The sequence below is a fragment of the Aythya fuligula genome, chromosome Z, assembly GCF_009819795.1.
Source record: "Aythya fuligula isolate bAytFul2 chromosome Z, bAytFul2.pri, whole genome shotgun sequence".
Classification (NCBI taxonomy): domain Eukaryota; kingdom Metazoa; phylum Chordata; class Aves; order Anseriformes; family Anatidae; genus Aythya; species Aythya fuligula.
This window is the reverse complement of record NC_045593.1, coordinates 29,933,588-29,947,507: the sequence shown is the minus strand read 5'-3', so window position 1 is coordinate 29,947,507 and position 13,920 is coordinate 29,933,588. Positions and strand designations below refer to the sequence as shown.

The 13,920-nt window shown below is 37.1% G+C and overlaps 1 protein-coding gene across 1 annotated transcript in view; it reads right to left on the bottom strand.

The window, feature by feature from the left end:
* The window catches only part of SLC1A1 (solute carrier family 1 member 1), a 60,887-nt gene that overhangs the window by 18,051 nt on the left and 28,916 nt on the right, over positions 1 to 13,920 (bottom strand). Inside the window, exons 3-6 of the mRNA XM_032206289.1 lie at positions 5,804 to 5,896; positions 4,422 to 4,536; positions 2,385 to 2,427; positions 930 to 1,037 (exon numbers count right to left, since the gene is read on the bottom strand). Of these exons, the coding sequence (XP_032062180.1) occupies positions 930 to 1,037; positions 2,385 to 2,427; positions 4,422 to 4,536; positions 5,804 to 5,896 (359 nt within the window). The remainder of the gene's footprint in view (positions 1 to 929; positions 1,038 to 2,384; positions 2,428 to 4,421; positions 4,537 to 5,803; positions 5,897 to 13,920) is intronic.

Sequence of the window (13,920 nt, the reverse complement as noted above, 5' to 3'; positions counted from 1 at the left end):
ATCCCTGTGGTCATTTCTAAGCAGCTCAAGAGCTTTTGTTCAGATATAAGATATATACTCCATTGTGTAAGAGCTGGGATGATGCTGTTCAATTTTGCCCCCATTTAAAAATCTACTTTTCAGCTGAAGTCAGTGAAATTGCATAATTTATACTAGAGTTTGAAGCACATCAAATAAAAATCCTACTAAGTAGGTAGTTATTCACACATTCCTCTGGGTTTGTACAGTATTAATATATGATGGGTGCATTTCCTCACTGAATCCTGCTTCAGGATTTAATTCATGCCCTTGCACATAGCTCATATTCCCATGCTCTCATTATTATGTGATGAAATTTGGAAGGAGTACAGTAAAAGGAATATTGAACTTTTACTGTTCATAGTTTTGTGTTCATTGACTAATTAATTCCTTTCTTACTATTCTCCAGTGTAATTATAGACTTAACACACTGTCAATACCCATAAGCTTTCCAGACCTCTACTCAGAGGTTTGTTAAACATCTTTACTTTGGTCTCTTAACATTTTTTTACAGAATAACAAACTATTAAGTAACAAATACTTTTTATTATTTGTTTTCCACTTCAAAAAACAAAACAAAACAAAAAAAACCAACAATTTTCTATTTCTAATTGACAATTCACTCGCATACACATTTACTGGAGTATACGAATTCATTATTTTCCTACACAATCTATAATCTTTGTACTGTTTATAGCACTAGAGCCATGAGGTTTTCTTAAACTTACTTGAAAATCCTCATAATCAGCTCTAGCATTTATTAAATTTTTGTGGCCTCCCTAAATTATATATATGTACCATTTCCATATTTCTCTCAATCATTAAGTGCAGCGTCAACTAAATCAAATTTAATCTATGTTCTTCCTTCGCACTTCATATATTATAATGGAATATAACAATAAAGGTCGCACCTCTGAAACCTCTGGTGTCGTAGCAGATGTAACAGATTCTTCTGTAAATACGGAGCTATTTTTATCCATGACAGTTGTAGCTTCCACTTTTTCACGTTTGGTTTTATACTGAAAAAGTTTTAAAAAAACACAGAACATCTTATTTAGAAATATGGGGAAACTGAAGAATGAACAAAGGCATAAACGCCCCCTAAAAATAACAGGAAAATAAACCGATCTGATACACAAACACATTATTTCCCAATTAAAATGAGCCAACATTGCTCTGTTCTTCAGATAACTGTAATTCAAACAAGTGATTCAGAGGTAATGTACTATGAATTCTGCTCTCCAGACTCCCAGGTACTTTGCGGACCTGGGTGCAGTCTTGCAGTGGATGAGATATTGCTCCTGACAAAGGCAAAGGGATTTTTTTTTACTGGAACAGTCTAGAGAGAATCACCAACAGACACCCCAGGAGAGGTCTGTTGTGCCAATGCACTTGATACAAACAGAATGCTTGAACATGCTACACTGTTGGAGAAGGTGTGTCAGTCTCATCATCTACAGAGGATGCTGTAGCATCCTGCTCTAAGGATAATTACATCAATATTGTTTTATATGGCCCACAAAAAGAGGGACTTGTCTACCTTCATTCTTTCTATGAAGTTTAGTACAGGACTGTATACTTCCCACAAGGCAGAAGAGTTGCCTCTGAAGTCAATGACAGATGAAAAAAATCTACAGGGAGAAGTTTTATAAACTGGAAATATGTTCAGTGTTCTACACAGCAGGACAGTTAACATCATTTTCTAATGGGAATAGTAAACTACCCCATTAAAAAACTTCAGAGCAACTGGTAGGCAGCCACTGAAGGAGATAAAAAGGGAGAGACCATCACAAAATACAGTTTGATATATTTATGGATAAAGATGACTGAATCTGAAGTAAGACTGAGACAGGGGGTTCCTTTTTCAACTTCCAAATGTCACTGCTTCTGAGAAGAGATGTCTCAAATAGACTCTAACATCTGGCTACCTTTTCCTAAAGATGAACCAGCATCACTGGTAATGGACATTTGATGTGAGACATAGCGGGGTGAAGGCTGAGGTATGCAAACTTCATTAGACATGGAGGGATTTAAAGAATGTGGGAGTACATCCTCATGACATTTTCCTTGTAACACTGCCTGTCCCAAAAGTGAAAAACTTAAATATTAATACATTGCTTGATTTCTGCATCCAGCTTCTAAACAGAGTCTTTTTGCAAGGGATGATCAAAAGCTGACAACAAAGTATTTTTCATAATGGAAACAAAACCAAAATGCCTTAAAAGAAGTCTTTTTATGGGGGAATAAAATACTCAGGAGCTTCTATGAAATTATTCTAAAATGACATAGTTTAGGGGTAATAAAGTAACAATAATTTGTAGTTAGCAATGAAAACTACAGTAACAAAGAAGGGTGTTCAAACTCACCTGTTGAAAACAGGCTTGGACAAGGTTTTCTGGGAACATATTCCTGTTAAAGAAGTAGAGGCATTTCAACACTATACTAAGAACAAATTGTTTATCTGAATAAAATGATAAAATTCACTTCTTAAAAAATAGATCAGTTTGTGTTCCTTTACCCAGAGAACAATGTGGTTAGCACTGACAGAGCTGAAGTCCAGAAAAATCAAAGGTTCGGGACTCCTAAGGTCCAGTACACTGTCCCCATAAGGTAGAATCCTTGGGCTTATTTTTCAGTATTTGCTTGTTAGCTACTAAAGTTTTTTGTTTGTTTTTTTTTGTTTTTCCTACTGCATCATTTCCTTGGAAGGAAAGTACAGGAGTACAAGGAGTACAGGAGACAGTCTGAAGTCTTTTACAGAACTTCTAAAATATATGCTGGAAATAAAGAATAACTCTTACAAACACCCTGCTGGAAGCACCAGATATGTGGTATGTTCTATTGCAGTTCTGAAATATTAAATTAATCTTGGCTTATGGAAGATTCGCCTGTGTTATTCCAGGGTAAAGGGCTGCTTTCATGAACTGAAAAATTAGGAAATTAGGTCAGAAGAAGTACAATCCAGTTGTGTCTCTCCTTTCCTATGGCCAATTTCACAATCAAACAATTCCACAAAACAGCATTAATTAAGTATTTATTGAATATTCAACCTATTTTCTAGAGAAAGATAGTTTCTATAATGAAGCAGAATTTGTTATGTCCCTTCCATATCTTGTACACACTTCTGTCATTATTTTTCAAGTTTTTAAAGCAAAATTTCATTTAAGACAAGAGTAGTTTGTAGAAGCCTGGGATTTGCACTACTCTTTACAAGACTGTCTGGATTTGTATCATAAATCTGATGAATACACAGAAAAAAGTGACAATAAATCTTTTAAATCAGAGTTTCAGACCTCAACTGTAATTCCTAATTTACAGACTTATATTTGTTTACAAGAAATTGAGCCATGAAGCGTAAAACCCAGAGTAGTCGAAATTATGGTTCTTATTATATTAAAAAAAAAAGGTTTTGTACATGGAGTTTCATCATCTGTGTGAATATGTATGTACATATTCATGTGGAAGTTAGTGGTAAATGCACTATTTTTATTATGTGGCTTATCACGGTGCCCTGCTGTTTATACCTGGGGCAAGCAACCATGTGTAATGAGATGAATACTCCACAGAGCTGCCATTTTGGTCATGCACAAGCAGGAAAGAACAGCTGTGGATTGTTGAATGTGAGGTTGTGGGGTTGAGGACTGTTCACACCAAAGAGGGCTACCTTGATCTGGGCTGGGGCAGAGATGTGCCAGATGACAACAGACATTTGCTATTAAATAGGATACATATGCAGATACATACATACATTATATATATATATGTATATTAAATAAATGGCAAAGAACTGTGGATCTGGAGTTACATCTGCAAATGTCAGTCACATTTCATGAAATGAAGAATGCTGAGAAAGCCACTTTTAGATACATAGTTGAATCTTACATGATAGATTAAGTAAAACTTCTAGGAAAAAAAAACAGTGGCCATGAACAATGATATGGAACAGAGACTAACTGCAGCTGAAGAAAAAAAATACGCAGAAACATTTGTGAGGGAACTATTTAGCTACTATTGGAAATGCAGCCTTGTTTTTCTGGATTTTGCCTAATTCCTAAACATGTCAAAATTTATTCAATTCCTATCAATTCTGAAAACCCACTCAAGTCTTTTGCAGACTTTGCAGGGGCTGCTTTCTTCTAGCCACTTTACATACCTATCATTTACCAGGATGCTATTGGAGATAGACTCATGATAAGGCTGTCTTCCAAAACATTGATGCAATATTTTTAAGGAAACCACTTGGAATACGCTAAAAAATGTCTAGCCTCTTGGAATACATATTACTTTCTACTTGTTGATTCCAAAAATATTGGAAAGTGTTTTCATTGTATTACATATTACAGTTTTATTATTTTCAGAATTTATTCTGCAAAAAGAGAATGGAAACAAAAAAAAAATCTCACCTGATCAGATCCAGCATGGCATCAACAGTACTGACTTCTGGGGTGCTGCCCACTCTGTCAATCTCATCTGCTGTTTGAGGTACTCCAGGTTTAATAGTCACAACTAAGACAATCCCTTAAGAAGGAGAACCAGGAAAACAGTTCACAGTGCAAGCAGAGGTATTGCACATCCTGTCTGTGTAATGCATCTTGTGTAATTAAAATCTTCATGAGCTAAACTCATCAAATGTTCTTTGCTTTGGTAAAACTAGCTTACAGCAATAAAGCAACATAAGTACCGTCAGAAACAAATAAAAATCTGGGGGCAGGAAATGTTAGGTCTAAACTTGTGACTACTGAAATCAGTAGCTAATTTTCCACTGACTTTAGTGGCTTCATTTTAGGCATTTTTAATATTACACAGAAATGCTAGCCCTTTCCAAATATACACTTTTGATTTTCAAAATCCAAACTGCATTTATGTAACTGCACAATGAAACAAGAAATATCATAGTATCATGCAACATCTTATATTAACCTCTTAGATTAACCTCTGGGGGTTCTCTGGTTTAATCCCTCTTTTAGGACAGGGACAATTTCAAAGCTGGATCCAGATAAAATATGTCAGTTTTTATTAAGTCTTCCTCACTGTGTATTCATTGAAAATTCCCAGACAGATGAGATGTTATCCTACACAGCGTAACTGCAGTGATACATTATTACTCTCCATAATGCAACCTCTAGGAATGACTCTAGCCTCATATGTCTGTATGTGATACTTTATTGTTAAATATTGCTTTGGTTTATAAGTAGGCTACATACAATGCACATTTCAGACTTCAAATAAATATATAATAGTTTATTTTTAGTGGGTGATACCTGTACTTTGTATTAACTTGAACTCAACAAAACACAAAGGCAATCCACAAATGACATGACAGCTGACAGCACAGGGCGTAATTTTATTTCTCTTTAAGAACACAGACTGAAGATTTCTGTTCAAGCAAATACGTGAGATTTCAACGCTGTTTGTAGGGAATGAACTTTCTGCAAGAGGAGATGTGAACTTCTGAGTAGCAGGAGTGGAGCCTGGTAGTGTCATAAGGGATATAAAACTTACAGGAAGGGAACTGGATGACACAGAAAGCCATGTTTTCTCCCACTCTTTCAGGTGAAATAGGTAATACATTCTTGCATCTGAGAATTTATCATCGTACTATTGAATAGCAGGACTAACTTTCCCCTGCATCTAGCTACAAGTGTGTATAATGGTGTTTGTATGATTCCTGAATCTCCTCTCCATACTTTCTTGGCAAATTAGTATTGCCATAGTGCTGTATACATGTACTTCTAATTAGGCAATGATATGGATTTTAATAGCATTTTAACTTTTCACAGAGTACCTAGTATTACGGCAATGACTGTAGTGCAGAAATAATATATGACTGCTCGCAAACCAATCTTCCCAGAAACGCTGGAATCCAAAGCAGCAACACCTGCAAAAAGAACCACAAAAACAAAATGCTAAAAAATAGTCTTTAAAGAAACTAGATATTTTTGTAGAGGCTTAACTCTATGCAGGAAATACTTCATTATTCTAGATATTTCTAAACACTTCATTAGCAGTTGCACTTCCAAAAAATTTCTGTAGCAGACCAATGTATTTGCTTTTTCTTCTTTACACTGTTTCACCTGGGTTTTTCTAGTAAAAAAAGTAATTGATCTCTTTCTGATTTCTTGGTGTAGGTGATAAATTAGACTTCTTGCGTTCAATGAAAGCATGTTAGAATCTATTCCTATAATCACTTAACCACTTCACTTTCATCAGATCTATAACATTTTGGTTTTAAAAGTAAGGACAGTGGGAAGGGAGTTACTCAGGTCTTTTATCCCAGGTTGCTCAAAGGCATACACAGACAAGCCAGGCTCATTCCTAGCAGGCTTGCTTTTGTTAACAAGTTTTGTTGTTGTTGTTGTTGTTTTGTTTTGGATGAAAGCTATTCTGCAGGGGCTGGGTTGTACCCATTACTCTGCCTGTATCTGTCATTACCAGAAACTGAGGGCTGCTTTTGTCAAAGAGGTGGGGAAAGTTCTGAGGAATGTGTTGTTCTGTGGTTAACTTAGCATCTGGCAGCAATATAATATCAAACTCATCAGGAAGTGTTTTGTAATTGTTTAAAATATTTACAGTTGTGTCTATAGGCATACAATTCAGTAACCAGGATAAAATGAGCATTGTGACTGTAAAACTTGACTGTCTATAACGACACTGGTTAACAATTCACTGTTATCTATTATACATTTGTGATCCGTTTATATTTTTATGTTTGCTGAGTCAGATTATCAAAGTCTGGCCAGATTCCCTTACCATGAGGATATTTAGGCCCAGAGAAACGTGATTTTGCAGAAAGAATTGTTTCAAAAACAAAGGAAAAAAAATCAAAGATTTCTGACACTACTGAACTTACTGATCTTTGAGCTCAGTAAGGAATGTAGCAAGCATACTTTAACCAGGTGTTGACCAAGTGTTTAACCAAGTATCTTCTTTCAGAAGATACTCTAACAGCAGTAACAACTTGTGCCTAGAGTATTCACATAATGCCTTACTTGCTCTGTTAATTGTTATTCAAAATGCAAACAACCCTGTTAGGGGAGAATGAAGGTTATTTTATTTCATCATCTATTCGATTACATTGGGGTCTTCCACAAAACAGCATATTATCAGATCGATTGCAGAAGAACTATACACAAATGCAGAAATCATTACATAAAGACTATTTCACTTTACAGCAAATAATGGTAATAAAAATCTCTCCATATTGCAAGGTAGTAGAGACATGCACAGAAAAAAAAAAAACAGTGCCACAGTAATTACAGGAGGCTTGCAGCACTGAGGTGGTTGTTTGAGGAGCAAACAAGAGAATGGACATAGAATCTGGGCTATGATTTTCATTTCTCGCCTTGGCAACTGGGTAAAACACAGTGGAAAGGAGCCTGTTTGCAATGCTGTAGGATAAACTGTGGCAACTATGGCAGTAAGAACTCCTGAGATGGACAATAATAAGTAATGGCTTCTGTGGACAATGGAAGACTCCGTTTCAGTGGCTGTCAGTGCTAAAACTTACACACCTGCCATACTGACTTGGAAGATTTAACATCACTTTTTTTTTTTTTTTTTTTTTTTTAAAGTGAACTGGTATTACCAAAGTTCCATGTTTTTTAGCAAAAAGTTCATAAAAATTATAAATCACTGAATTATATAATGAAGCTTGCTTTATAGACTGTCAATAGCAGTCAGATGGCCAGTGGAGGTAAGATAGGATGGTAACATTCTCATGGGATGGAGTTCTTCACAAAACTTGTTTTATGATCTTTTTTTGCTTGACAGTCTTGCTGAGCCACCATACAGCTCAATACACATGCAAGGTTATTTCCACAGAGTACTCAGTTATAAAGATTCTACAATTAGTACGACACAAAATTCCTATGACAGCAATTCTGCTGGCTCCAAATAAAATCCCTTTCCAAACTGCTATGTTCACTAAAGTTATAGAGGCATAATAAAAGGCAAACTTTGCCCTTGCATTTTTAAACTGAATAATGATCCTGTTAAAGAGTGAGCTGTGCCAGAATCTAGATTGTGCTTCTACTGCAATGTTGGTGCTGCTTTCCTAGGAACTGTAACAACTTGCAAATAAGTCAGGCAGACATGATTAAGTAAGTACAAGTATGCTCTAGCATGACCCATGACAAGCGTTTTTTTTTGTGTTTGTTTGTTTGTTTGTTTTCCTGAAAACAGCTGTACTCTGAAACAAAATTGGATTCAGGATTATGCTTCCTTTTGAGAATGAAGTAGCATCCACTAGAAGTTCCACAGATAGGTTTACACAGGTCTATATTGTGATATGTAGGAAAACACTATATATAAAAGTAGGTTTTTTTTTTTTTTTTCCTGATACATCCCACTGTCATCAGTGAGTAAGTCATAGTATTTTATAATTGAAAGCTATGGGCTTCTCAAGCCAACTGAGAAAAAAATTTCCACTGAAATAACACCACAAGTCTGTAATTTCTTTGCACACAACTGAAAGATTTAATGGAAGATGCACTAAACAAAGCATACAGCTTACTCTAGCTCATAAGAAAATTTGTTTCTCAAACTAAGATGGCACATATGCTACTCAAAACAGAAAGCCTGCAATGTTGTAAATAAAGATAAGAACAGAAAAACACTGTAGTTAAACTTGTGTATCTCCTGTGGATTACCACTACATCTAGTTTATTTGCACTTTCCCTCCATTGACCAAATCCCAAGTTTTATACTGTTTGAACATGTTTAAGCAGATTGACTGCAAATGAAGCTTATAGAATTTTATTAGGCATGATGGATTCTCCTCCATACTTGAGCATTTCACATTTCAAAATTCATGTATTTCAAATTAGTCCCTTAGATTTTTTTTCAAGTGATATTCTAAATGAATCACAAACACAGAACCTCAAAAGAACAGCACAGACACACACTTTGGCGTAAGATATGCTTCTGTATCTGGTCCTTTTTTATTTGAATATTTTGGTTGGTGCTGTGCCAGGAAGCCTTTCAATTTAATTTTCTTTCATTTTCAAAGCTGATATTTTTGCTTTATTACCAGAGGATTTTCAGGACTTTCCATTTTGAAAAAGGAACCAAAAAGAAAAATGAACCAAAAGGGGTACAATATGAAACTTGCAAAAATCAAGAATGGTAAAACTGAATTATTACAGGTGATTAAACCTGTCTGTTTTTGTCCTATGTTGTGCTCTGCTACTGATTTTTGCACTTGGAATATGCCATGTTGCCTAAGTTAGAGAAAAGAAACACAGCTCTCCAACTCTCTTTAGAAGCCCTGTCTACATGGTGAAATGCATCAAACTAAGAGTTGTATTATAACTGAATGATATTCATCTGCAATTTCTGAAGTCCATTTGAAATTTCTTAGGAAATCCTGTATATATTTAGAACTGCTTTCCTAAAATGTTCATGTATAAAGAAAGCTCCTTACAAAAAGGCATAGTGTGATTTAGGAAAAGATGGACCTAAACAGTACACATGATGTTTCTGAAATTTTTACTGGTAGGCACTGATGGAAGTACAAATCATTCTTTTATGGGGAGCGGTGTTCCCCAGGGGTAAGTGCTGGGTCCAGTCTTGTTCAACATCTTCATCGATGACCTTGATGAGGGAATAGTGTCTGCCTGCAGCAAGTATGCCGATGACACAAAGCTGTGAGGAGTGGCTCACATGCCAGAAGGCTGTGCTGCCATTAAGCGAGACCTGGACTGGCTGGAGAGATGGGTAGGAAGAAACCAAATGAGGTTTAATAAGACCAAGTGTAGAGTCCTGCACCTGGGAAGGAACAACCACATGTATCAGTACAGGCTGGGGGATGACCTGCTGGAGAGGAGCTCTGACGAGAAAGATCTGGAGGTCCTGGTGGACGACAGGTTGACCATGAGCCAGGACTGTGCCCTCATGGCCAAGAGGGCCAACGGGATCCTGGCATGCATTAAAAGGAGCGTGGCCAGCAGGTCAAGGGAGGTGACCCTCCCCGTCTATTCTGCCCTGGTCAGGCCTCACCTGGAGTACTGTGTCCAGTTCTGGGCTCCCTGGTACAAAAAAGACAGGGATCTCCTCGAAAGAGTCAGGCGGAGGGCCACAAAGATGATACGGGGCCTGGAGCATCTTCCCTATGAAAAACAGCTGAGAGACCTGGGTCTGTTCAGCCTGGAGAAGACTGAGAGGGGATCTTCTCAGTGTATATAAATATCTGAAGGATGGGGGCCAGACGCATGTAGCCAACCTCTTCTCAGTGGTTTGCAGGGACAGGACAGGGAGTAATGGTCACAAGACAGAGCACTGGAAGTTATGCACCAACATGCGAAAGAACTTCTTCACGGTGAGGGTGACGGAGCACTGGAACAGGCTGCCCAGGGAGATTGTGGAGTCTCCTTCTCTGGAGATATTTAAGGCCTGTCTGGACGCCTAGCTGGGCAGCCTGCTCTGAGGAGCCTGCTTTGGCAGTGGGGTTGGACCGATGATCTTTCGAGGTCCCTTCCGACCCCTACAGTTCTGTGATTCTGTGATTTTAGTTTCTGACTTAGGGAAAATTACACATTAGTGTAACATAAGATTGCAACTTCGATTAAGACCAATATTTACTAATATTTACTACTTTCTCTCTGAAAAGACTGTTGGTGTTTTTTTTTTCCCTTTTTTGATGTCACAGGAACAGAGAACATTCCTAAACAAAACTGAACTTTGAAAGTTCTGGAAAAGTTGTAATTAAGGCTTGAAAAATCATTGAATTGAATGCTTCAATAGTAGTGACAACACAGAAAGACTCTTGAGAAACCCAATTATTTTCTGCATTTTTTGTAACACTTCTCTTTGTTTGCCTTGCTGCTTAGAAAGGTTGTTTTGGAACACTATGAACTGAAAACAGTTCTTACATTTTCTTGTTTTTTCCATCAGCTGATGACGATTCCACTCCCAGTAAACATAGGAGTGCCTCTGCTCAGCTGCCAACAGAGTCAACCTCTTCTGAAGCCTGAAGGTTGGTCTACAGCTTTCTTACTGTTTCTTAGTAAATGCAACAAGATTCTCAATTATTTCTGTACTTCTTTTTCAGTTTTCAAAAAGAGTTACTTAGATTTTTCAGAATAAAAATAAAGCTTAATCATACAATCAGAATCACAGAGTACCCCAAGTTAGAAGGGACCCACAAGGATCACCAAGTCCAACTTCTGTCTCCACATGGGACTACCCAAAAACCAAACCATATGTCTGACAGTGCTGTCCAAACACTTCTTGAATTACAGCACACGTGGTGTCACAACCACTTCCCTGAAGAACCTGTATCATTGCCTAACCACATTCTTCTTAGTGAAGAACTTTTTCCTAATATCCAATATGTATATCCAATATTATATCCAATAATACATTCCCTGAAACAGCGTTGTGCCATTCTCTTGGGTCCAATATGTATATCCAATATTATATCCAATAATATATTTCCTGAAATAGCCTCATGCCATTCTCTTGGGTCCTATCCCTGGTTGCTAGAAATTTGCTGGGTCTCCAGGAAAAAAAAAAAAGATCAGAGAGTGCGGCAGTCCTGCATGGGGATTACAGTTTGAGGTGATATACCTTGACACTGCAGCCCATCCTATCCCATGTTGGTACCACCAGGATCATGCGCAGTGCTGAGGTGAAGCTCTGAAAAGGGCCAGAGACTCCCAGCAGGCACTCAGCAATGACAGTGCAAGACACCCCATCTTCAACAGCACAGTTTCAGGGAGTCAAAATTGGCAAAAGGCAGGGTCAGCAGATACCCATCTCAAGAAGTCCCACTGGACAACAGTATCCAGTAAAATATATGACAAAGTGATGCTCATGGCAGCACAGAATCACTACTGCGCCACCTTGCTGACCTGCCTATGCAGTTGCTTTATTTCTATCCAGATCCAGAGGAACTCTGTGAAATTACAATCTGAAAGACCTGTCCTGTAGACAACTTATCTAAGCAGGTGTGGGTGACAGGCACATTCTGTCATTACCAGATATAAAATGAAGTAGAGAAGGGAGGCCAATTGTTTGTAGACTTGTTTGGAATAACAAGACTCTGGGGCAATTAGGACACTTTCCAATCTTTCATGTAAAAGAAACCAATCACCTAATAAAAATTATTGTTATTATTATTATTTAATAACGTATAACATAATACATAAGGAATATAAATATATAATTGTCCTGGTTTCAGTTAGAACAGAGTTGATTTTCTTCCTAGTGGCTGGTAGATTGCTGTGTTTTGGCTTAGGATGAAAAGAGTGCTGATAACACCCGGATGTTTTAATTGTTGCAGAGCAGTGCTTATACCAAGCCAAGGACATCTCAGCTTCTTGCTCTGTCCTGCCAACAGGCAGGCTGGGGGTGCAGTAAGAGCTGGGAGGGGACAGACCCAGGACAGGTGACCCAAACTAGCCAAAGGGGTATTCCATACCACCTGATGTCATGCTAAACAATATATAGGGGTGGCTACCCGGGGGAGGGGGCCGGACTGCTCGGGGTTAGGCTGGGCATCGGTCAGCGGGTGGTGAGCAATTGCATTGTGCATCACTTGTTTGTACATATTATTAGTAGTAGTACTATTATCATCATTGTATTATTATTATTATTATTATTATTATTATTATTATTATTGTTATTGTTATTGTTATTATTATTTTCCTGTCTTATTAAACTGTCTTTATCTCAACTCACGGGCTTCACTTTCCATTTCTCTCCCCCGTCCCAGAGAGGGAGGGGGGAGGGTGAGCGAATGGCTGCGTGGTGTTTAGCTGCCGGCCGGGTTAAACCACGACCATAATTTAAATATATATTAATATATACTCCATTATATATAAATATGTATACTTATACAAATACTATATAGTGTCATACATAAATATATTATATAATAAATATTTAATATAACGATTAATAATGTTTATTATTAATATTATTATATTATAATATATAATGTATATATATAATTAATAATAACTGCAAGTTTTGTACTCAGGAAAATTATTCAGACAAATTAATGCAGTTGGTAGACAAACCAGCCTTGCCCCCTGTGACTAACCCATAAAATCACACAAATTAAATATTCATTAATATTCTCATTGTACTTATTATTTTGGTTGGAATAAAAATGTGTTTTTAAGAGAGGCAACCTTGTATAGTACATTTACAAATAGTTGGAACTATATGATCTATAAGGTCCCTTTCAACCCAATCCATTCTGTGATTAACGAAACCTCCAAAAATATTGGACCCCACTAGTCCTTCCATGTTGTTCCTTCATGTTGAAATGACCTTCTACACTGCCCACTTAAAATAGAAATTTTATGCCAGTATTAACATTTGGCAACCTTATAAAAAAAACATTATATAACTACATTTTGTATAGTCTGTAGTTGATCACCAAGTAATTGACTAAGTTGCTATCATAACCAAAAAATTATCAACACAAGAGGGATCTACTCTCTGGGCAGAGCATTTCCTCTGTGCTATGAGTGCCAACACTGGTAAAAAAATGAAACTGCGTAATTCATGATTTATAGATTTTGTGTACAGTTTAGATAAATATTTTAAATGGAAACAAGCAAATCAGTGCCTGACATGCTTAAAAGTCAAGTAAACAAAATGATCTCCATAGAAGATGGTATTGCACAATGTTTTTGTGTGGTTTGTATCAGTGTTTACTTTGGAGGCATATATGAAATGCAAATGTATCCAAATGGCTTTGGTATTAGGTATAACACTGTTGTTCCAGAGTTATTCACTGTGCTTCATTAATATTGTGGTATCTGTGAGATCTAGGAGTGAAAAGGGTTGCATTAAAGAGTAGAAACAGTCACAAGGATGTGGCTTCTAGTGATCATATCTTACCAGCTGCCTAGTGGACAACACCTATATCCACAGAGTTTGCCATACCATTCT